Below are 26660 nucleotides of genomic sequence, written 5' to 3'. Positions count from 1 at the left end.
CTGGGGTAGGGGGTGGAGGGGAAAAATTGGAACAGAAGTGAGTGCAAGGGATAATGCTGTAAAAAATTACCCTGGCATGTGTTCTGTCAATAAAAAGTTATTAAAAAAAAAAAAAACTTACCATCAGTGTGCAGAAAGAGGACAAGCTTATAATTCTGGATTACTTTATTATAAGAATAGGCTCAGACTTACAGGCACCAGGTATGGCAGGGAGTTATACAGCAGCAACAATGGTCACCTTCTATAAAAAATATGTACATTTCATTACCTTCTCATCACCAACACTGACTTCCATTTACCTAAATGCAATAAAATTGCAAGGAAGCATCCTCATAGCAAACATTGGCATTATAAAGAGACGAGACATTGAGGATATGAGAGTGACAAAGGCAATGCATGGTACAGCGTGCTGGACCAGTTATAGACTTATCTTCTCCAAGCTAAACATTCTCATTCAACAAAAGCTGACTCCAGGAAAAGAGAATTACAAGAAGAATTAAATGTCAACAGGTTAGAGCAATTCTCTCAGCAGGAGCAGTTTGTTACTAACTTAGAAAGGCTGAGCCAACACACAATTGGTAACAGTGTAGCAGAAAAGAAATGGGTAGCTTTCAGAGATTTGGTATGTAGCACTGCATTTATTCCTCTGGACTAGAAAACAAGCAAACATCAAAACTAGTTTGATGAAAATGATGTGGAAATTTAAAAGCTGCTAAACAAAAAACAAGAACTACACAAGGTTACCAACAGGATAGTACTTCCTTCTCTAAGAAAGCAGAGTTTAACACCATGAAAAGAAAAATACAAATATAATCTAGAGAGACACGAGATTCTTGGCTCAGTAGGAAGGCAGATGAAATTATTTTATGCTGATAGTAACAATCCAAAGTGCTTTTATGATGTTCTGAAGGTTTATGGGCCAGAACCTGTGGTGTATCTCAGCTATTTTGTGCGGGAAAAGACACTGATTAGTAATAAGGACATGATCCAAAACTTCTATAGTGTTCTCAACAGACTGTTCTCAATTAATGCTGAAGTCACTGACCTTATAATTTAGGTGAAAGTCAATCTCTCCCTCTAGCTGAACTTACCAAAAACAAAACAAAACAAAACCAAAAAAAAAAAAAAAAAAAGCCAGCCAAGAGGTTTGAATGTTCTTTCTGTGTGTCAAAACTGATTCTAAGCCAACTGAGATTTACAAGGCAAGGGAATTCACAACTCATACAAAAGTTGACTGTTAAGGACATAGATTGTCTTGTGACAATCACAGTGATGTGAGGAGAGGTGTCTTTCAGTCATTCTGGTAAGATTCTTGCCAGAGTCCTCCTTAATTGGTTGATCCTTCACCTGGAAGAAGTTCATGTGCTTGAGAACTAGTATGGCTTCAGAAAGGGCCAAAGAACAGTTGGTGTGTTATTTGCTGCCCAGTAACTCCAGGAGAAATTTCAGTGGTATAACAGGTCTGTATTCAACATTCATTGATCTGACTAAGGTCTTTGATACTGTCAGTCATGACGGTTCTTTACAATTATGGCAAAATGTACATGCCCAAAATTCATCAGTCTTGTATGTATATCAGTTTCATGCTTGCCTGTAGTAGAATCTTCCAAGTTCATCTTCCTCTGATCAGCCAGTCGCACATATTGTATCCTGTTCTCAATATAATAAAGTCATTTTGGTCCCCTTCAGAAAGAAAGGACAAGAAACAACTAATCAACCAATTTCTTCAGTATCTTTACAACAATTCTATGAGATTGGGCTATTATTATTTCTATTTTGTAGTTTAGGAAATTAAGGTTAAGTTACTTGCCTAGGGTCTTTCAGCTAATAAGTGTCTGAGACCAGATTTGAACTCAAATCTTCTGATTCCAGTCCCAGCACTGTATGCATTGTGCTTAGCTGTCTCTACAACTATATGATTAAAAATTCAGATTCATATGGTCAACAGAGGACATATTCACAAATCCCTTATATGGTTACATGTATATTTTTCATTGCTAAATAGAGCTTAAGTGAGGTTTTTTTTTTTTTTTTTTTTTTTTTTTTTTAGCATATCTATGCTATGTGAAGAACTTTTAATAGGTGACATTCACCATTATATCATTCATTACCTGGCTAAGTAGAAGGCTTCCTATTATTGTTATTTTAAGTATTTAATATTATTCTTAAGTATAGAAAATTCAGATTGAATATTAATTTGGAGGAATAATGTGTTCTCTTCTCAAAGAAATTACTGCTGAAACTGAAGACTTGTGTGAAAAACCTGATGATGAAATAAAAGAAACAGTCCAAGATTTGGATATGAAAAATCCCCAGGAGCTAAAAACTGAGGTTAGTACTTTTTCTTGAGAATGAGTTCTTTAAAATTGGCTTTACAATCTTGAATTCTCCCTGCCCTTCTAGCAGGTTCACTTTTGTTTAAAGCTTCTCAGGAGTAAGGTTTGTTGGTTGTTTGGGTTTGTTTGGGGTTTTCTTTGTTTTTGTTTTTTGTTTTTGCAAAGTGTTGATAAATGTCTAAGTTCTTGTTTCATATGGCTAGTGTAGAAATATGTTTTACATGACTTCATATGTGTAATGGGTGATATATTTCCTGCCTTCTCAATGGGTGGGGTAGGCGCTGGAGGAAGAGAATTAAAAACTGAAATTTTTAACATTTTCTTTTAAAGTTCTTGTTATCCTGAAAAAGCATGGTACTATAGAAAAACCACCTTGGCTTTAAAGTCAGAGGTTCTGTATTTAAATTTTTGTCTCTAACCTATATGAAGTAGAACAAATCAGTTAACCTCTAGGTTTGAATATTTGGAAGTGTTCAAGCCATCTCTCCAGGATCAGGTCTTTAATTTCTTCCTCTGTAAAAACAGGCAAATGGACTACATGGCCTCTTAAGTAGCATTATAATTATAAATTTATAATTGTATGCATATTTACTGATGTTCTCCATTTTAAGAAATGAAATAATAAAGTCCTTCATCCAGGTCCCTGAGCCAAGGGTCGCAACTCTATATGAATTTCTTACTTCCCTGAATTTCCCATTGCTCCTCTCCCTTGCCCTCAGAGTAGATATTAATGATGTGAGTGCTTGGCCAATGTCAAATTGCAGAATTTTGACACTTTAAAGCACATAGACCCAACCTTATCTAATGAACTTTGGTAATTTGGTCAAAGTCCACATGAATTGGTTTTTATATCTATATTATTAAGAATATATATTTTGTCATTATTCCAGATGTGATAGAGAATATATTATTCATTCATAAATCATTGAGTAAATATTTATATTCAATGCTTATTATGTGCCAAGCATTGTTCTACACACACAGTTAAATAACTTTAAGGTCATAAAAGTGGAATGTACTCCCTCAATAAGATTGATAAGAAGATTATCTGATTTTAGGCAAATCATTCCAAATCCCTTGGATATATAGGGGAAAGGATAATAAGATAATAGAAAATAATAATAGCAAGTCATACCTCTTTTGATCCTCAAAATGTCCTTAAGGAGATTTTATGAATGTAGAAATTGAATGTTAGAACTAGATTTGAATCCAGGTATTCTGACTATATCCATGGCTTTTTTCCAGTATAACATGGTTAGTGACAATAGTACGCACAGGAAAATAACCTAGTAACACTTAGGAGGTGAAGGCAGTCTTGTCAGACTATCCCTATACCTTTGCACTGAAAGAATTGTATTCCACTTACATTCTTAGCTAGTTTTTTTCATCATTGGTCTATTCAAAGGCCTTCTTACCCTAGATTGGTGCCTTTGTCAAGGATTTTTAGCATCTTTTGAAGAAGCTGTATAATCCAGTAGATAGAAAGGTAGGCCTGGAGTTCAAAAGTTCTGTGTTCAAATCTGGACAAAAATAATTACCTGTGCCTTACCTTGACATTGGGCAAGTCACTTAACCTTTATCTGCTTCAGTTTGTCCAATTATAAAATAAGGATAATAACTAGAACCTATCTTTCATGGTTATTGTGAAAATTTTTATAAAGTACTTAGAATAATGCTTTGACACACAGGAAGTGCTGTATAAATAAGTATTCCATTTCCTTTTCCTTCCCTTTCTTTGTTTACTCAGAGTTTAAAACAGTGAACATTCTAATGTTCAAGAGACTCTATTCAATAGTCCTGGAAGAGTTTCTCACCTCCTGGTTGAACATTATTTGGAAAAGATATATCAATAACTAAATTAAAAGGATAGTATCACAGGCTAGTATATGCTTCCATTATATGATTGTTTTACCATTCATAAATTATAATTAGGTAATTCTGTAAGTGATGAAAGCAATATAGGCAAGAGCAAATGAATTATAGATAAATTAGAATAGAAATGCTTATGGGAACTTCAAAAAGAGGATTTTGAATTAGCTAATATTGTGAGTTAAGTATCAAGCAGTGATGCTATGAACTTCACTATAATTCTTTACTTTGAAGTAAAGGGAAAATATTATGAACTATGAATATTAAGTAGAAAAATCACTGTAACCTACTATGATGATGGAGATTTTAATCATGATGAATGACAGTGTGAGATTGTGATTCCAATTTCTCTTGTGCCTAGTTTAGATTGCATGGCCTCCCTTCCAACTCTGAAATTTTATGATTCTGTGTTGACCTAACAGGAAGTACTATGTTTCATAACCTATCAATATGTTGTATTTTTTGGTAGTCCAAAAGACCAGATACTAATTGACAGGATTTTAAGAGGGGGTTTTAGGTTCTGTCATAATAAAGGAATCTAATATCATTTCTAATTTCCCCCATTAAATCTTTTTTTTTTTCCCTGAGGCAATTGGGGTTAAGTGACTTGCCCAGGGTCACATAATTGGGAAGTGTTAAGAACTCTCTGAAGTCAGATTTGAACTCAGCTCCTCCTGACTTCAGGACTGATGCCCTATCCACTGCACCACCTAGCTGCCTTGTCCCCATTAAATTAAACCAACAGTTATTAAATGCTTACTATGTGCAAGATATTCTGCTAGTCTTTATAGATACAAAGATTAAAAACAGAAATATTGATGTTCCAATCTAAAAACCACAAACATTTGCCTTTCTTTTACGATCCTCATCATGATGGAATACCAAACACCATGCTATTTTTATACTTTATGATATCCACCTGGCATTGTGAGAGATGAAAGTTACTTGATGGCATATTCTTGAAAACTGTTTGAAGTATTTTATTACATGTATTAACAAATTCCTTTGCTCTTTACAAGATTTATGTTCTGTTGTTTTTAAAAATGATTTACTAAGATGATAGCTAAAAATTATATGGTGCTTTAACATTTGCAAAGCCCTTTATATATATTATCATATATGTAAACACATGACACACACGTAATAGTTTTTCAAGTCAAATACCTTTATGATGGTCTAATCTTATTAGATGTGTTTTCTTAAGATATATTTTGTGGCTTTTTTCAAATTCACACAGTATCTGGAATACAGAATCATTTCTATGTTTATCAAGTGTTGATTATAAGGAATTTGACTACTACACCATACATTAATGTTGTATCTTCAGAAAAGTTTTTATTTCATTGGTGTGGTTATTCATCTCTTTATCAGTGGAAATAGCAATTTCTCCATGACTTGCTTTAGCTAAACAATGTTCAGCAACTAATGGCCAGAATTCTGGTGATGGGCCTTTCTGAATTTAGCTTGACTACAAAAGAAACACAGTTTATCCCTCCATCAGGATTTGTAAGGCATTTCTAGCTTTGGTGGTAGTTCAGGGGTTTGTGTTCTAATAGCATAAGTTTCAAGAAAGTAGATTCACCTCAAAGCCAAAATGCATTGAATATGATATGCACTATGCAAGATCCCTCAACTAGAGAGACAAAATAGTCAGTCAATACCCTCAATTAGTCTTAAATTCTATATATATATGTAAAATGAAAATATCTAGGGATATATAAAATATATACAAAATAAGTAACAGATTATTTTGGAAAGAAGATGTTAGCTTGATAAAGCAAGGGGAGATTCAGGAAAAGTGTTATGTGAAAGATAGCACTGGAATCTTGAATGAAGTTAGGGGTTATAAAAGGCAAAGGTGAGCAGGAAAGTACATTCCAAGCATTGCTGTACAAAGACAAGGAGATCAAAGATAAAATGTCTTGCAAGGAAATACGTGAGCAAGGGTACCGTTTGGCTGAATGAGGAAGGAAGAATTATATATGATAAGACTAAAGAGATATTGGTTCAGACCAGGTATGAAGGTCCTGAAACACCTGAAGTTTTTATTTTAGCTTAGAGGCAATAGGGAACCTCTACAGTTTAATGAGTAGAGAAGTAAGATGGTCAAACCTACATTTAAGGATATCATTTTGGCAGCTATAGGAAAAGATGGCCTAGAATGGGAAAAAAAAATTTGAGACAGGGAAATCTACAGGAAGTTATTACAAAAGAATGAACTAGTGGGTAGTCATGAGAAGAAAGAAATTGTATGTGAAAGATAGATAAAAGCATCAAGTTTTAACAACTAATTATGTTAAGTGTAGTTAAAGAAATCGATGTGCTTGTAAACCTGGGTAATGGAAGTGTGGTAATGCCCTAGATACCTGGGTTTAAAGTTGGAAAGGATTTTAGAGACCCTCAAATTCAACTTTGTCATTTTACAGATAAAAGTCATACAACTAATAAGTATATATGCCTCATTTGATGTTAGGTGTTCCTACCTTCAAGTTGAGTTTTCTATTCATTGTCAGTTTTGACTTGTTGAATTTAAGACATCTGTGGAACTTCCAGTCTGAAATGTGTAAAAAAGTAGTTGGTGATGAGAGCCTAAAGGTTAAGAAAGAATATTAATATATAGATTTAAGAGTCATCAGCAAAGTTGGTAACTAAACTCATGAAAGCTGATAAAATTACCCATTGAGAAATATGTAGATAGAAGAAGATTCAAGACAGGATGTACCTTGGGGTACACCCACAATTTAGAGGACATAATATGGATGAAGACAAGAAAGTGGCTGACAAATCAACAATAATTAATCATCAGGCAGTGTATTAGGACTGGTGATATAAAAAACAAAAGTAGAAATGCCTTCAAGATGGGGGCAGCTAGGTGGTGCAGTGGATAGAACACCAGCCCTGAAGTCAGGAGGACCTGAGCTCAAGTCTGGTCTCAGACACTTAGCACTTACTATGACCCTGGCAAAAACAAAAAAGAAATGCCTTCAAGAACTTTATATTTTATAAGGCCAAACAAGAATTAAATATAGAATATATAAACATATATGTAAATATACAGAATATATAAAAGGTATTCTTCAGGTATAGGAGACAGACAGTAGAAAGACAGAGAATCAAGAAAATAAGTACCTTATGTGAGAAATGGGAAAAAAGGCCAATTTGGCTGGATGATAGAGTGCAAGAAGGGAAATAATGTACCATAAAATTGGAAAGCTAATGTTACATGTTCAAGAAGATTGAAGATTGAAAAAAGGCTATCAGGGACTTGGCTCTTTTCAACAATGAGGTGATTCAAGGAAATTCCATTACACTTGTGATAGGAAGAGCCAGAAAGATAACTATGGAGACTGAATGTGGGATAAAGTATAGTATTTTCACCTTTTTTGTTGTTTTGCTCTTTTTTTTCTTTCTTGTTTTTTTTTTCCCTTTTGATCTGATTTTTCTGGTGCAGCATGATAAATATGGAATTAGGTTTAAAAGAATTGCACGTGTTTAACCTACATTGGATTATTTGCTGTCTAGGGGAGGGGAGAGGGAAGAGTGAAAAAAATTTGGAACATGAGGCTTTGCAAAGGTGAATGTTGAAAACTATCTTTGTATGTATTTAGAAAAATAAAAAGCTATTTAAAAAGAAAAAGTCACCAGATTTAGCAGATATATCATTGATAACTACAGAAACCCATTTCAATTGAGTAATGAGTTAAGAAATCACATTGACAATATAAAGTAATCATTAAATAAAAAATAAAAATTTATTTAAAAAAAAAAAGAAAGAAATCACATTGAAAAGAGTAAGAAGTGAATGAATGCAGGCAAGTGTAGACAGAGTTGTTTTTGTTTTTAGGAATTAGTTTGAGAAAAGGAAGAAAATTGCAGAATAACTTGAGGAGAAAGTTGAGCATATTTATAGTTCCAAAGTCTCTGTAATCTGGCCATATGGAAAAACTGGTGTGGAATATAGGGACTGACAAACAGCCCGAGGGGGAGATGAGTCAAGTAGTGAAGCCACACAAAAATCTTGTCTGACTTCCTGACTCCTCCTGCAACTTGATCCCAGTCGTTATCCTGAACCTACACCCAAGTGATGATTGTAAACCCCAATTTTGTGACTTGAACAAACCTACCTTTCTGAACCCCAGTTTCATCTATCAAATGGAGTGAAATTGGATGATTCCTAATATCCTTTCCATTTCCCAGTTCATTATCTTATGAGGTAGCCAGAACAATTATTGTTTTGGTAACAATGCTAAATGCATTTTCAGATTATTTCACTAGCCTATGCTTCCTCACAACTTATTTTCTTTTTACTAATTTAAAAAATGCTGGATGATTTTTGGTTTTATGTCACTATGTGTACTATCCCTATCCATCCTGGAATTGAACCCCTTTTCAACAGGAATGAAAAAAAAATCTTTCTTGCTTTATTTCAGCCCCTTATTCTGTGGGCTTAGTGAAAAAAATAATAATTTTAATAATCCATGGTCATAATCTAAGCTCCTTAGAAGTGAATTAAAGCATTCTCCTTTCTCTATCATATCCTGATCTTTGTCTTTCCTTATTCTTCTAGTAAGATGCCTCCTAGTTTTGCATATTTATATAAGAGGACTAAAGCAAACAGGTGGGAAAATTGACCTATTTATTTTTCTCTGCCTCCTTTTTTAAATAGGCAATGTCTATCCCAGATCAATTTAAGGGTGCATCTGTACCAACGTTTGATAAAGACTACAGTCTTTCAGAATTACTGTCTCAGTTGGATTCTGGAATTTCTCAGACTATAAAACACGCAGAAGAATTGAGCCGTAGCTCCTCTGAATCTAAACTTGCATCTTCTAGTAGTGGCAAAAGACTTTCTGGTATATCTTCAGTGGATTCAGCTTTTTCTTCCAGAGGATCCCTATCTCTCTCTTTCGAACGAGAGAATTCAACAAGTGGTAAGTTGACACACATTATTTGGGAGACTGAAACATGAATGTTAGAAGACAGTTATAGGACCCAGAATGCTGAGTAGTCTGTGAACAACTACACAGTGTAACATTTAATAATTAGATATTTAATATCAAAAAGTATGCAATTATTTCTTTCACCTTTCCTCCAATCCATCTAATTTATTTTTTTTCTTTTTGTGTGTTTGTGTTTTCCTCCTTCCTATTTTCTTCATTATCCTCACCCTATTCTTTTTTCTCTGCATTCCTCTGCTTTGCTTCTGCCTTCATCTTATTCATATCCCTCCTAAGTCTATTTTATTTCTACTTCATACTTTGCTCTCCTATTAAACCAAACCCACTCTAAGAATCTTTCTTTTATCCTCTTCCCCTCAACCTTTTTGCTTTTTAGAATCACATCATACTCAGCTCTTCCTTTCTTTCAAACTAGCCAATTACTAATCTTAGACATACAGTTTATATTTCCATGTATAAAATATAAAGAATTTGTCCTTATTGAGTCCCTTGTAATTAGTCTTTGATGTCTGATATTTCTCTTGGATCTTCTATGTCAATTTTTTTTTATTAAGAACAGGTCTTTCTGCAACAAAATCCTGAAAGAATTTTTTGTTCAGGATTATGCTTAACTTTTCTGGGCATGATATTTTATCCACAACACCAATTCTTTTTGCAATATGTAGTATTCTAAGACTTGTGGTCTTTTAGGATAGCTGCTCCTACTTCTCATATAATTCTACTTGTAGTTCCACCATAATCATGTTGTTGGGTTTGTTTGTTTTGTTTTGTTTTGTTTTTTGCTCATAAGATTTTTCTCTTTAACCTGGGAGGTTTGGCTGTGATAGTCATGTAAATTTTCCTTATTGAATCTCTTTCAGGTGTTGATTGATAGTTTTTTACTTTTTTGTTGTTTATTTTTTTCTACTTCTACATTTTCTTTTTCTAACACTTAAGGACATTTCTTTATTTCTTGCATTATTGTATCATGATTTTTTTTTTTTATCATAGCTTTCACATAGTCAGATTACTCTTCTGTTTACTCTTCTTAATCTATACTCCAGATCAATTCTTGTTGTTATTCTTGTTTTATGAGATTCACATTCTTTTTTATCTTTGCATTCTTTATTTTTTGTTCTGTTATTTTTTGGTCTCATAGCTTCACTGGTTTCCCTTTGCCCATCCACAAGCACTTTATATTTTTCCAATTGCTTAGATCTGATTTTATTTGTGTGGAAAATGTTTTGTAGTTTTGCTTATATAATTCCTGACTTTCCCTTGGCAGATAAATTCCCAAATATTTTATATTATCAACAATTATTTTAAATAGAATTTCTCTTTGCATCTCTTGCTGTTGGATTTTGTTAGTGATGTATAAGAATGCTGATGATTTGTGTGAATTTATTTTGTATCCTGCAACTTTACTAAAGTTGTGGATTATTTCTAATAGCTTTTTAGTTAATTCTCTGGGGTTCTCTAAGTATACCATCATATATTTTGCAAAAAGTTATAATTTGGTTTCCTCATTACCTGCTCTAATTCCTTCATCCATCTATGTAGTCCTATGTAGTCAACAAATATTTGAAAAATATGCTCCTGTGATTCTGTGATTTAATATAATTATAGAACTCACTTCCACCTGAGTTAAAATTGGGTCCTTGAAAGAGGTGTAGGATTTCAACAGGTGGAGATCGAGCATCAAGGAAATGTGCAAAGGATCCTGAAAAATCCAGAAGCCAACAGCACAAAGGCAAACAAGTGTAATTGGATAGTGATATAAATAATAAATGTTTAATAATAGTCTCATGAGTGTATTATATTATGTTAAGTCTTAGGGACATACAAAGACAAATTATGGTCTTTATCCTCAATAGGCTTATAATCTAATATGATAAGCTATGTACATAAATAAGTGATACAAATTATAAAGTCATAGATCATATGAAAGATAATTTCTAGTGGAAAGACAAGTGGAGATTGAACTTTGAGAGATGGGGGTAGAATGTTAAAAGGATGATTTTAGAGGCACAAAGTATTACAGGTTTAGGGAATACTACAAATAAAAGAATAGAAGTGGAAACCTGTGACAAAAGATACATTTTGGGGACATTGAGTTTATATGGATCATAGCGTGCATGAGAAAGAGTAGTGATTCCATTGAGAGGTTAAATTAAAAGCTAAAGCTGCTTTTATCTGCTCATTCTTTCCTGAAGTTTTCCAAAGTTCTTCCCATTGGAAATGATCTTGCTTTCATCTCTCTTTGACTTTGCAAATTTTATTACATAATCTAATTTGTATCATGTTGATGTTAACATACTAAATTATATTCTTGAGGGTGAGGAACATGATTTTTCAGTAGAATAAAATTAATTGTGTGTGTGCAGAAAGGGAGTAAATAGGCTTTACCTATTGAGGGATGGGAATCTTATTTTCATGAGTTCAAGAAAATTGAGTTAAACAATACATTCGATATTGAATATAAATGTTAAATTGTGATGCTGGTTAGTTTTTCTTACTGAAATACTTACTATTATTTGGAAAGAAAGGCGCAGAGAGACAGACAGACATTTTATAGCTATCTATTATTTTGTATCCTTGCAAAGGAGAAAATTGCCCTCTTCAGGGTTAGGCTTTTAGCACTGAGCTTTTACCATAGAACTTTCTAGCTTTAGGAATGATCTGCCCAGAGCCTCTACTGCTTTTAAATGTTAAAATTTATTGCTTGTGACTCATCTTTCTTTGGATCCTTTGTCTTCAACACGTCTGGAAAAGCTTGCTTTAAAAAGTACTTTTATTGACATGGAAGATTGAATATCAATTTAAATGAGATTTTCGTCCTACAAAAAGTCATCAGTTTTCCCCGTCCCCTATCCTGACTCTTGCATATTCCCTTATCATATTTTACTTTATGTTACAGTTATTCATAATTATTTCTTATTTCTGTATAGTAAACTCTCTAAGGGCAGGGAAATGCACTGCTAAAGTACTAGACTTGAAATTAGACTTCGGTTAAAATCTTCAGACATATACGAGCTATCTCTGAATAAGTCACTAAACTTCTTAGCCTTAGTTTTCTTATCAGCAAAATGGATATCATAATAATACCTATCTCACGGAACTGTGAGGTGCAAATGATATAAAAGATGTGTCAAACTTTAAAGCAATATATAAATGCTAGCTATTAGCGCCAAAAGATTGGGATTCAAATTCTCTATCATTTACTAGTAATAGTGGTCCTGAGTAAGACACCCATTTCTCTAAACCTATTTATTTATCTGTAAATAATTGAATTGGAGGCTAAAAAACATACCACCTACCTGAAAAAGGATTTGTGAAAAACATTTCTAAACCATAAATAGCCATATAAAAATGGGATAACTAAATTTTATATATATTTACTAATTCAGGTGAGAGCATTTAAGTGCTTTTTTTCTTTGAAACCTTTAACATGGTAAAAGATTGAGTGTAGTAGAATGTGATGTATATTACAATAGATCCCAACCAAAAAACAAACCAAAAAAAAAAAAAAACACAAAACTTAAAAACTGTTTCCTTTTCTTTCCCAGATATTAGCACAACCGATATTCAGAAGAGAAAGCTTGCAGAAGCAATCATGTCTGGTGATACTGGGAAGTTGATGAAGATCCTACAACCCCAGGATGTAGACCTAGTCCTGGATGGGAACTCCAGCCTCCTTCATCTGGCAGTGGAAGCGGGCCAGGAGGAATGTGTCAAGTGGCTCCTTCTGAATAACGCCAACCCCAATCTCACCAACAGAGGGGCTCCACCCCTCTTCATGTGGCCATAGAAAAGAGAGTCAAGAATGTTATTGAACTCATTTTGGCCAGGAAAATAAATGTCAATGCCAAAGATGAGGATCAGTGGACAGCTCTGCACTTTGCTGCTCAAAATGGGGATGAATCCAGCCTCAGGCTTCTGCTAGATAAGAATGCCTCCTTTAATGAGGTGGATTTTGAAGGGAGGACTCCTATGCACATTGCCTGTCAGCATGGGCAAGAGAACATTGTGCGCATCCTTCTGAGGAGGGGTGTGGATGTGACTCTCCAAGGAAAGGATGATTGGATGCCTCTGCACTACGCTGCGTGGCAAGGCCACCTACCCATCGTGAAGCTCCTTGCCAAACAGCCAGGGGTGAGTGTGAACGCGCAGACCCTGGACGGGAGGACCCCGCTGCACCTTGCAGCCCAGCGGGGCCATTACCGCGTGGCACGGATTCTCATTGACCTGCAGTCAGATGTCAACATCCGCAATCTGCTCTTGCAGACTCCCCTCCACATCGCTGCGGAAACGGGGCACACGAGCACTTCAAGACTGCTTCTCCACCGGGGAGCTGAGAAGGAAGCCATGACGGCAGAAGGCTATACTGCCCTCCATCTGGCTTCCCAAAACGGACACCTTGCCACCGCCAAGTTGTTGATGGAAGAAAAAGCTGATGTACTTGTTGGGGGGCCTCTCAACCAGACGGCCCTCCACCTTGCTGCTGCCAACGGGCATTCTGAGGTGGTAGAGGAACTCCTTACTCCAGAAAACATAAATCTGTTTGATGAAGAAGGGCATACTGCCCTGCACTTGGCAGCTCGGGGCAGGCATGCGAAGACTGTGGAGGTCTTGCTAAAGCATGGGGCCCATATCAATTTTCAAGGCCTCAAGTTTCAGACCAACCAACAATTGGTGGAACAACGCGGGGATGGTCCGATTGCCACATTGTTACGACGAAGTAAGACTTAGACTGTCCCTGAGTCTTTGTTTTGTCTTAACCTAGGCTGAAGAAGGCCCTTATTTAGGGTTCTTGCCACATTCTTTTGTTAGTAGAACAAGAGAATGTTAAATAGCTATCCAGCTATAAACAACTTGTCTCAGGAATTCAGGTATCCTTAGCCAAGGATGGATATAAGAAAATGAAAAGAGCAATCAGCATTGTCATCATTTTTTTTTTTTCATTTGAAACTGTTCTTTGGGCGTGTGATCTGTTACCATGGAGAAGTTAACAGAGTTTTACTGAAATAATGTTAATAGGTGTGTCTTTTGGCTCCTTATGTTTAAGATGATCAGTGTGCTATGTGTGAGAGACTATGAGAGACTATGTACCCGAAAGATCAGACTTTCAGTTTCTACCATGGTATGTTTATGAAACATTGGTAATAAAGTTACATGCAGCATTAAGATGTTTATTCTGAAAAGATGAGTTCTCACAGAGTATAGACATGGGATGAGGGAGGAATGACGATTGATGTGATATCAAACTATATAATTTTAAGATAAAATCTTGGATAGGTTGAAATAAGCCTCTCCGAGCCTTTGGTTTGTTAAAAGTTCTGGCATACCAGTATTCTAGCAAACTCTCTGAGTATGAGTTACAGAAAAGGTACTGATCTGAGGAAGCTTCCTCACCAAGAAATTCCTTATACTAATGAAATTAAGAGGTCAAGTACCTATGTTTATAACATATTGTAAATAGTGGTTGATATTTTCTAAAAATTTAATGTCAGTTTCAGTAAGCATGTAATGATATGTTTTACATTGTTTTTAACATGATGAAAGAAAAAAACTGAAAAATTTATATTTTATAAAAGTAGAGGATAATCAGTGAACTTCTTACTATATTGAGTCAATAGTGTAATGACTTAAAACAAGAAAATCAGAATTTACAGTCAAATGAGCTGCCCTTCAAAGTTAGTCACTCTAGGCAAGGTTCCATACAATCCACAAATACTTAATCCAGTGATAGTGACATAATATAAAACATTTGAAAAATTATTGTTTTCTTCATTTACTTAATTTTTTAAAAATGAAAACAGTATTATCTGCTTTTGAACATCCATTTCCCCCATCTTATTTACTCCAAATGATTATTGGTTAAAGGTTGTTTCAAAGCGAAATTCTCAAAATTGCAGCATCCTAGGAATAATGTAATCTTTCATGAAATAATTCTTATTTGGCTATATTTTTGATATTTGTTTAAAAGGCAATCTAATTTTTAAAAATAAGCCTCAGAGAAATTCTGTTATAATAAGACAAACAAGGTTATTACAGGACTTGTCTCCGTGTGTATTCATCCTGCTTAGAATGAACTGGTGTGCAATGTATTAATAAATGTTAATATACTATGTATACTTTTACTGGCTGTATACATATTTTCTATGATAGGAAATATCTCAACTGTTTAGAACTGGCTATGTTTTAATATGCCCCCTTCCTTTTTGTTTTTTTTTTAACAATAAAGTTTAGAACTGCTTTATTTTGATGTCCTGTTGATTGCTTTGAATTTTTAACTTTTCACTTTAAAAAGCTCAAATGATGTTTGTTTGTTTTTTTAAACTAGTACTTAAACATAACTGCAAATTTGGCTTTGTACTTTTTATATGATCATAAGATTTAGGAATGGAAGAGTTCTTACAAATTAAAATTGAGACCCAAGAAAAGTTACTTACATAAGGATGATTTATACAAAGTCAAACATGTAATAGGTAGATGTATTTAGAATTCAAATCCAAGTTACTTTTGACTGCAAATTTTTAGTTTTTCCATTATGCCACACTTCTTCATGGATAAGTAGGGAATTGAAAAGGTAGAAGGAAATCTAAGTCCTCTGTAGTGGAAATGCCTTCTTAATCTCCTGCTCAATCTCTTCCAAACATGAAGCTCAAGAAGTATGACTAAGGACATCTGAATCAGAATCGCTGAGCAACAAAGCTCCATACAAGGCTCACAGAACTCAATAATTGGAAGGGACCTCAGCAGACATCTGAGCTAACCTGTAAGAAAAAAAGAATACCCTTTAAAACATATTTAACAAATGGTCTTCTGATTGAACATCTCCAGAGCATAAAAATCCAACACCTCTTTATATAGCCTATTCTGCTTTTGGAGAGATCTAATAATTACATATTTTTTTTCCTATCATCAAGTCTAAATTTGCCTTCTACCCATTATTTTGACCACTGGAGCCAAAAAGAGCAAAACTAATGTGTCTACTACGTTACAGTCATTCAAATACTTAAAGACAATTATAATATTTCCCCACACATTCTCAAGTCTGCCATTATTCACACTAAATATACTTAGGTATTTCAGCTGACCCACACATGATATGAATTCAATTGAAGCCTTTTACCATCCAGGTTATCCTCCTCTGGACCCTTCCCAGCTTATCAACAGCTTTCTAAAACTGCCATACAGAACTGAATACAAGTCTGACAAAGGCAAAATAGCATAGTAATATTATCTTTCTAGTTCTAGAAATTTTGTCTTGCCCAAGATCACATTAGCTTTGTTGGCTGCCACATGATACTGCTAAATTTTGAATCTTCAATCCACTATAAGCTAAATAATTCTTAGAACTGATGTCTAATAATACTTCCCCAATCTTATACTTGTGAAGTTGAGTATAACCAAGGGCAAGATTTTACATTAGTTCCTACTTTATTAGACTCAATTCAGTGTTCCAAGCTCTCCTCATTGTGTATAGAATAGAAGCTTCCAATTTTGTGTGTAATTCTGACAGTAGTTCCTTAGTACTTAAACTGATTTCTGGATGCTTTTGGATGCCTAGCAGTTCTTTATGGTTAAGTTAATTCATCTGCAATTAATTTTAATCTTCTACTGAATGTAATTTTGCTTCATGATGGTCAGTAAATGATGTATCTAATATTTTTGCTTTTCTGCATTTTTGTGAGGTTTTTAATAGTCTAAGGTCAATTTTTGTAAAGGTGCCAGATACAGATCAACAATGACAATACACTTATCAAATGAAACTTTTAAAATTCTATTCAGGTTTTTAACTTTTTTTTATTTAATATTTAGCTTGTGCATTAATTATAACTGGGTAGAAGGTTTTTCAATTTCATGTAATTAAAGTTATCTATTTATCTTTTGCAATTCTCTTTATCTCTACTTTGGTTAAAAATGTATCTCCTAACCTATCTGCTTTCCAGATTCCTAACAGTTTTTATTTAAAAAATAGAAAAAAGGAGTTTTTTCCCCCAAAAGTAACTTACATTTTCCACTTTATCAAATACTGGATTATCAAATCCCATTGTTTCTGACTCTCTTTTTTCTAGTGTGTTCCATTGAACTTTTTATTTTTTAATCAATACTAGATTTTAATTTTTCTTTATTCATTTTGAACTTAAAAAGATTTTTAAAAAGAGAACATTTTCATGTACACAGCAGAATATAAAGAGAATTTACATTTCAGACTGTCTACTTTCTAAAAACACTATGTAGTAAATACTACACATTGCTTTCAAAGCTATTCTGCTTTTCTATTCTGTTTTCTTTCACTTCTTGATGGGCACTTTTTATTTTTTTTTCTCTTCCCACCTTAGAGAAGGCTATAATTAAACAAAAATACATACATACATTCACATATATGTATATAATTCCATTATGTAAAAACATACTATATATATTTCTATTTATAGATTCTTTCTCTGAAAGTAGGATCTTCCTTCATAGGTTGTTTATAGTTGATTTGAATATGAAATTCAAAATTAATTAATCATTCAAAGTTTTTCCTAAGACAAAATTTCTGTTATTTTTTACAATGTTCAGTTGATACTACTCATATCATATTTCATTATTTCATGGAAGTCTTTATATGTTTTTCTTTTTTTCTTTTATTTTTAATAGTATTTTATTTTTCAAAATACATGTAAAGGTAGTTTTTAACATTCATTTTTATAAGGTTTGGGGTTCAAGTTTCTTTCTCCCTTATTTTCCCTCTCCGTAAGACAGCAATCTGATATAAGTTATACATTTAAATGTTTTTCTAAACTCAACCAGTTCAGCATTTCCTTTAACCCAGTAATACTCCATTACAATCATATATCACAATTTGTTCAGTCATTCCCCTATTAAATGGCATCTGTCAATTTTAGTCAATCTTAGAAGTTTAAGAACCTATCTTAAAGTTGTTTTTAAAAATTGTTTTAAAGTTTGCATTTCTTTTTTTTTCATGTGAAAATAATTTTGATTTTTTTTCATCAAAAAACTACCTGTTCATACTCTGAACAGTAGTTCTAAGAATTATTTAGAGCTTAAAGTGGATTGCAGGTCTATTTATCATTTGAGGAATCACTGACATTCTTATAAATTTTTGAGACCTTTATTTGAGAAACTATAATTTTTTTTAAATTTTCTGCTTTCCTTCTAATGTTTTTTTAATTTTTTTAAATTTTAAGTTAATCTATCAAAATTGAACATATTGCATCTCATTTTACTATCTCTTACTTATACATAAATTGTACTCCTATCCATAAGTCTAATAGGGAATATGTTCCATGTTCTAATTTTCTTGTGATATCTTCCATTATGTTCCTGGTCATGTATCCATTAGTTACTGCCTTATAATTTAAAGTCTACTACTGCTAAACTTCTTTCTTTACATTTTTTCCATCAGTTTAAGTTCTTTACCTTTTGTCCTTTAAAATGAATTTTATAATAAAATTATAGTAATTATAAAAATTATAGTAATTTAAAAATACAGTAAAACAATTTTTTGGTAATTTAGTTGGGATGGCATCAAATAATAAGTTAGGTAAAATTGTCATTTTTATTATGTTGGCCTTGCTTACCCATGAAGTTAATATTTCACTAATTATTTAAATCTGATTTTATTTGTATAATGAATATTTCATAATTAGGTTCACATAGTTCCCAGGTCCATTGTAGTAGGTATACTCTCAAGCATTTTATAATGTCTACAGCTATTTTAAATGGCATCTCTATTACTATTTCTTCTTGCAGTATTTTGTTGGTAATATATGGAAATGATTATTTATGTGGGTGTGTTTTGTTTCCTGTTATTTACCAAAATTATTGCTTCAGCTAACATTTTAATTGAACCTTTAGAATTTTCCAAATATATCATCTGCAAAAAGAGAGTTTTACCTCATTTCCCATTCTGATTCCTTCCATTTCTTTTTCTTCTCCTATTGCTATTACTAGCATTTTTACAACACTGAATAATATTGTTGACCCTCTTTCCTTATCTCCTAATTAAGCTTTAATTTTGAGATGATTACCCCCCTGCTTTTTTTTTTTATGCTGGCTAAAGCATAATAAATTCTGCTTCCTTCCCTCTTCCCCCTTTATTTTAACTCTTTAAATATTTTTAATTGTTTCTTATGAATAACATTATTAGACTTTGGTTTTTAATATATTCTGTGTATGCATGCATTAGTCCCATTCATATTCAAAGGTATAATTACTACTTGTGTGTTTCATTACATACTATTTTTCATTGAGTTCTGATCTTTTTGTCACAAATACCTGAAAATCTTCCAGTTTATTAAATTTCCATTTTTCTCCCTATTCCCCATTTTCCCTTATTCGGGATCATATCTTTGCTGGATAAGTTATTTTGGATTAAAAACAGTTCTACATTTTGAAATATCCCAAGCCCTTTGGTCTTTTAATGTAGAAGTTATTATGTTGGCCTTGCTTACATAAAGTTAATAGTTCACTTTATTTATGATTAGTGTCTAACTGGATGCAGTTGTCGATTGTCACTGTTGGGGTGTCCTTGAGACACCCATTTGGCTTGTTTACACAGTTGTCGCTATTAGGGTGTCCTTGAGACACCATTTGGCATGTTTCTTGATAAAAATCCTTCCTGGAGCAGATGCCTTGCTTGAGGAAACTCCCTCTGCCCAAATCCTTTTCCAGAGACAAAGGCCCTTCCTTTTCATCTCAATGCATTTCTATGAGAGGTCCTCTCCCATTTCTTCCATCAAGTGGAAAGTCCCATTTGAAATGGGACTCAGTTTCCCTGCTTTGGTCATCCTGTGTTAGAGCAATATCCCTCTGTCACACAGCCTTTTAACTGTAGAAGCCTCAGAATTAGACTTTTGCATGCTCAGGGGCTGCCTACAAAGACTGGGGATTTTAAAACGCCATTTGGCTTGGCTTTAATGTTAGTGTCCTACTGAATGTTATATTTGTGCAGTCTAAGTGTGATCAGTGTTCTGTATGGTTTGTATGTTATTAGACAGTCTGGTTGTGCTCTGTGTTCTGAGTGATTTTTGTCTGTGTTAAATTGTTTGTAATTTGATTGTTTTGTTAATTTAAGATCTCTGTTAAATTTAAGAACAATGATCAAATTTGGGAATTGGTTATTGAACTCCAGCTGGAGAAAACATTTGATTAGGAATTTAAAAATAATTCTAAATTTGGGAAATAAATTGGTTATCTTTAAGTATAAGATCTTAAAGGAACAATAGCTTGTTAAAGAAGTTCTGTTAACTTGCTTGAAAAAGATCTTGTGCCTCTACTTAGGTAAAGTAACAAAAGAGTTCTGACTTTTTCTGAAAGCTTCAACTCTGGCCAAGTTGGGGCTTAGGAGGAGTCCATTAGGAATAATGGCCAATAGGGCCAGAAGCAGAGAAAGAAACTACGCTGTTTTACTACTTGAAATGAGAGATATTATTGGGAATTTAAAGCTGTGTGTTACCTATATTATAACTTGTAAATTATGCTTTCAATCCAGCTCTGCTGGACATGTGGGTTTTATGGAATTCCCCCAACCACCCACCCAACCACTGATTTCTGCTACTTTAAATGTTGGGTGGGGTAGGGATCTTTTGTAAAGATTTAAACTCGATCCCCACTGCTGCTACTTCAGCTATTGGAGCATTTAGCTAGCCTGGAGTGAAGTTTAGTTCAACTTCCCTTCCCACCTTGTTTCTTTGGAAGTGGAGTGGGGGGAAGGGTAGTCACATGGAATCCTATCCTCCCCCCTCCCTCTAAAATGTTCCAGACATGTTTTTTTATCAAGTTGTAGCTACCTGGTTCTTGGCTAAAAGCAGCAAACTGATAAGGTTATAGTAAATATCTGTTTAGGATTTGTTACTAGAGGTAAAATTCTTTGGGTTTGTAGTTAATATGTCACTGCATTTTTTCCTCCTGTTACTGATTTCTATAATCAGAACAATGATCAATAAGAAATTGTTGATTCAATTATGTCATACCTTGCTGTTTCCAATCTGGTTATCTGTAATCATTATATCCTAAATACTTAAGCAAATAAGTATTTAGTCTAGTCATCTATTGGTTGCTAGATATTGTGTCTGGATATTCAAGTTTTTTTAAGGTTTATAACTAATGAGAGGCCACATCTGGTCCTTGTGGACCAATCTTTCTATCTCAGACTGTTCTAACTTTTCTTTGTTAGATTTATTTTTATTTCTAGATTTGGTCAAATTACAGATATATTGACTTGCTTCTGGGACCTAGATCAAGCTTTGATTGTCAGCACGCCACACTACATACACCCATCCCCCTCCCAGTCTGAGCATCTTCGCCCTTTTTCAGCAAGAAGCAGCTATTGAGAATCATCACCCACTTTTCCCAATGTAATTTGGACTGAAATGGGGGAGTGGGAAAGTGGTTGACTTGTTAGAATTTTAACTATATTACTGTGTGTTTAAGACTTGGGATGGAAATTGTTAAACTTGTGTAACTATTGCTATTATGTTTGAGGGACTTTTAGTCTGTTATGTATATGCATATGTATATGATTTATATGGGATGGTCATTTGATAATTCCTTTCCAAAAGACAAAAGGGAGGAAGAAAGAGGAAATTGGGAAAACTGGTATATTTTCTTAGGCACTTCTGTCCTACCTCCTATCTTACTAGTTCAGATTTAATTGGAAATCCTTTACTCCTTGCTTAAATTTACTAGACTATGATTTACTGGTTTTGCTTTAAACTTGAAATCCCTTATTCTGTTGGAATTGCCCTGGCAGACTCAGTTATTGGGATTATTTTTTAGAAACAACCAGAAATCAGCTACCTGTCTTGGAAATGGCAGTCTCTCTGATCTCTTTCTCCACTCCTGTTACCCCAGGTCCTTAATTAGTATTTCAGCATACTTTAAAGGACCTTGTAGTTGATATCGAGGTCTCTAAAAGTTTGGGGTTTGCCTGCCTTGGTCTAACTGTGCATAATCTGCTCAGAAATCTGATGCTTTCTGCAGTCCTGTTTGTTCCTCTGGGCAGGACAGGTGGAGCTACTCCAAGCCTCACCCTTCTCCCCTGGAGCGGGTTGCCCCTCTGATTGGGCAGCACAACTGCCTTGAGCCCTGCTGCTTTGTAAGCAGAGGCCAAGTCATGCACAAATGACCACAGCTATCCATATGCTCCCCAACTGCAGAGGATCTGACAATTGATTGTCAGAAATAATTGAAATAAGGAACTTTGTATTGCTGATTAACTCTGGGGTTATCAGGGAAAGACTTGACCTTTCATTGGTCTAGCTTTATTTTGATTTTTATTTTGTCTATTTACTTTACATAGGGTTGTTCAAAATTATGGTGCTAAAACCTTCTAGGGGAAGGTAATTCAAAGATTTGAATACTTACAAGAGAAAAAGTGGGGAATGTTGTGCCAAAGTTCCCTTTTTTAATGTCGTGACCCAGTGTCTCCAATTGTTCTATTTAATTATTCTGCCTTAGGTTATAACCTTTCCCTCTTAATGTTTGAGATAAAGGTTTTATATCTTTAGGTTATAGACATTCTTTCTTAATGTTTGACAAGATAAAGGATTATCCATTTTAGATGTCATTAGAATATCAGTAACCTCCCCCACCATTAGGTTATCCCCATCTAGGTACCTCCCCCACAGTCATTGTTCTTGTTATCCTATAAAAAAGCTTGCTGACCTGATAGTTGGGGCTAGACTCTTTGAGATGATAGTCTCCTGTAGCCCTGGGATCAACCATGGATCCATTGGTCCCAGTATTTCGCTCCATTTAATAAACTATTGAATTGGTCTCTTAATCTCTTTTGTCTTGCTCAGTTTCTTCAGCATTACAGGGACAGTGATTTTCCATTTCTTTTTCTAAAATGGGACTATTTAAGTAATTTATTTCCCCTTCTGTTAATCTGGGCAATCTATATTTTTGTAGATTTTTCTCCATTTCACTTAGATTATCAAATAAATATCAAATAGTTGGCCAAAATAATTCTAATTATTGCTCTAATTTCCTCTTCATTGGTGGAAAGTTCTCCCTTTTCATTTTTGAGACTAATAATTTGATTTTCTTCTTTCCTTTTTCTAATAAAATTAACTAGAGATTTATCTATTTTGTTTGTTTTTTCATAAAACCAACTCTTGATTTTATTAATTCAATAGTTTTCTTACTTTCAATTTTACTAATCTCCCCTTTTATTTTTAGAATTTCAAATTTGGCATTTGAAGGTTTTTAATTTGTTCTTTTTCTAGCTTTTTTCGTCAAAACCTAATTCATTGATCTTCTCTTTCTCTCTTTTATGCAAGTAAGTATTTAGAGATATAAAATTTCCTTTAATAACTGCTTTGGCTGCATCCCACAAATTTTGGTATGTTGTCTCATTGTTATCATTCTCTTGGATGTAATTATTATGTCTATGATTTGTTGTTTCAACCCACTTATTCTGAAGGATTATTTAGTTTCCAATTAATTTTTGGTCTATTTTTACCTGGTCTTTTATTGCATGTAATTTTTATTGCATTATGCTCTGAGAAAGATGCATTTACTATGTCTGCCTTTCTGCATTTGCTTTTGAGGTTTTTATGTCCTAATACATGGTCAATTTTTATATAGGTTCCATGTACTGCTGAAAAAAAAGTATACTTCTTTCTGTCTCCATTCAATTTTCTGCAAAGGTCTATGATCTCTAATTTTTCTAGGATTCTATTTACCTCCTTAATTTCTTTTTTATTTTGTGGTTCGATTTATCTAGTTCTGAGAGAGCACATTTGCGATCCCCCACTAGTATAGTTTTGCTATCTAATTCTTCTTGCAGCTCTCTTAACTTCTCTCTAGAAATTTGTATACTATTCCACTTAGTGAATATATGTTTAGCATTATCTATAGTATCTTTAAGCAAGATGTAGTTTCCTTCCTTATCTCTTTTAATTAGATCTATTTTTGTTTTTGCTTGATCTGAGATCAAGATTTTTTTTTTAACCTCAGCTGAAGTATAATAAATTCTGCTCCAGCCTTTTATCTTTACTCTAAATGTATCATTCTACTTTAAATGAGTTTCTTGTAAACAACAAATTGTAGGATTCTGGCTTTTAATCCAGTCTGCTATCTGCTTCCCTGTTTTGTGGAAGAATTCATCCTATTCACATTTATAGATAAAATTACTATCTTTGTATTTTCTGCCATCTTGTTTACCCTCAATTATATTTTACACTTCCCTTTCCCCCTTTGCCTCCTCCCCAAAATTTGACTCCCTTCCTCAAACTTCCTCCCTCCCTCAAAAGCTTTCCCCTTTTGCAGCTCTTCCTTTTATACTTTTCCCCTTCTACTTCTCTTCTCCCTTCTATTAACCTCTACCCTTTCTTTCCCCCTTCCCTGCCTACTTCCCTATAGGATGAAACAAGATTCTCTGTGAAGCTAAATGTGTCTGATGATCTCTCTTTGAGCCAAATCTGATGAGAGTAAGATTAACACAATGCTCATTCCCCTCCCCTCTTTTCCTCAATTGCAATAGATCTTTTTTGCCCTCCTCATGAGATGTAATTTACCCCATTTTGCTCTGTTTTCATCTTCTTCCAGTAGAATCATCATTCTTCCTCTCATTTTTTAAAAGATCATCACAATAAAAAGGCCCTCCAGATCTCTGGGCTTTTCAAAATCATGGTAAAGTCTGTGTTGGTCATCTTGTGCATGAAAAAATTGTAGTGACTCTTCAGGGTAGCAGGCCAGCTCCATATATCATACAGCTCATCCAACTTGCAGAAAGCACTTTCAGTCCAAATACAAAAATACCCCATATGCCCACCAGGAGCAAGTCTCAAAAAATTTAATTTACTCACATTAAGTAGAATAATACCAGGAATGTTTCTGAAGGCCTTGATAATACCATTGTCTTCATTATAGATGATACAAGGTCCCTGTCACTGAATGATGGTTTTTCATTTTACCCTTACCAGTTCACATACACTGGGAAGTATAGACCTTTGTGATGTCATTCCATGCCTTCAACTTCTTAATCAGCAAAACTACTTTCTTGATCTTCTTATACCCCTCGACTTTATTTTCAACCACTAGAGAAAGTTCTGGAACTTCTTCAATTTGATGACCTTTTAACATGACCAGTGCTGGCAGAGTAGAGGCAGCCAATGCAGAGCAGATGGCATAGTGTTTTTCTGTTGTGTTCACTCTGCAATGCCAACAATGCCAAGTCTTGGTAGGAACAAACATGCAACCTCCTTGGCACATATTTCTAAAAGCACCCTGGCCAGAGTGGTGAGTTTCTCCACCCTGAACACAAGGAATTTGTGCAACAGCCCTGCCAGTACCCCAGGACTCAGCACTGGTCTGGTGACCTGCTAGTTTACTGACAGCATAAGGTTGCTGATTATTTTTTCTCAAGTTGGTATGAAGAAAATTCACAATATCTGGATGAATAGGAGCTTTAAAAATAGGAGGTAAGGTAACATTTTTTTGCCAGATACTTCCTTTTCAGAGTTCACAGATATCAAGGGACATACATACACAAGCCATGGTGGGCTCCGTAGAGTAAGAGCCATGCTCCTCTCCACCCAAAGGCTCCACAGGAAAAGTGGGTCAATGATTTTCAACAACATGAATAATATGTCATAATACATGGGCCAAGTATTTCTCAAAATATATAGAAAATATTCCCAATGAGATAGTTACATGAAAGGTTGTAGAGAAGCCCAGCTCTCTAATTCCAATAACTATCCAACAATGAAGAAATCCACAACAAAAAGAATCAGAAGTAAACTTCTTCATCAACTCTAGCAACCCAACAGGAAACCAATTATGTTAGAGAGCAAAGGGAACCTAAAATAAAGTCTTGCTTCTCCATGGACTGGAGTGTCACAAGAAAAGCATCAATAATTGGGTGCCTGAACTCAGATCCAGACCTCAGCCTCAGAAGAGAAATGAAGACAGGATCAGCCCTAAAATATTCACTGCTTTAAAAAGCAGGGTTTGTTCCTTATAGGATGATTTTAGTCCAAGTGACATTTTTGTTTATTGAATAATGACACAGATGCTGTCACTTTATTGATGAAGTTACTGCACACAGTTATATACAAGGCTATTACTGTAAAGCTTCAAGTAAAATGTTTTTATCTTTATTATTATGAATTTGACAAACATCAACAATCATTTCTAGTCAAAAAAATGCATATAAACCAATGACTCTCCATTATATTAATCTTTTTTTTTTTAAGTATATAACAACAACAAAAAAAATTCTATAAAGCTTTGCGGCAGCTAGATGGCACAGTGGATAGAGCACCAGCCCTGAAGTCAGAAGAACTGGAGTTCAAATCTGGCCTCAGACACTTAATTCCTAGCTGTGTGATCCTGGGCAAGTCACTGAACCCCAATTACCTCAGTTTTTAAAAAAAAAAAAAGATTGTAAAAAGTATATAACAATAAAGTAGTTCTCAAAACACTTAGCATGAACTTCTGAGACATATTTTCTTTTTTTGTTTTTGCATTACTATCAAAATCACTATCACATTTT

General features: G+C 34.1%; 1 protein-coding gene and 1 pseudogene across 1 annotated transcript in view; one reads left to right on the top strand and one right to left on the bottom strand.

The window, feature by feature from the left end:
• The window catches only part of RIPK4 (receptor interacting serine/threonine kinase 4), a 70281-nt gene extending 54880 nt beyond the window's left edge, over positions 1–15401 (top strand). The window contains 4 exon segments of the mRNA XM_051984766.1: positions 2228–2331; positions 8872–9136; positions 12709–12915; positions 12918–15401. Of these exon segments, the coding sequence (XP_051840726.1) occupies positions 2228–2331; positions 8872–9136; positions 12709–12915; positions 12918–13891 (1550 nt within the window). The 3' untranslated portion in view covers positions 13892–15401.
• Positions 15402–24750: 9349 nt separating this feature from the next.
• Positions 24751–25689, bottom strand: LOC127557135 (60S ribosomal protein L4-like; annotated as a pseudogene).
• Between the last annotated feature and the right edge of the window lie 971 nt (positions 25690–26660).

This window comes from Antechinus flavipes, chromosome 3 (genome assembly GCF_016432865.1).
Source record: "Antechinus flavipes isolate AdamAnt ecotype Samford, QLD, Australia chromosome 3, AdamAnt_v2, whole genome shotgun sequence".
NCBI classification, from domain to species: Eukaryota; Metazoa; Chordata; class Mammalia; order Dasyuromorphia; family Dasyuridae; genus Antechinus; species Antechinus flavipes.
Note: the sequence above shows the minus strand (reverse complement) of the source record. Positions and strands in the feature narration are given on the sequence as shown.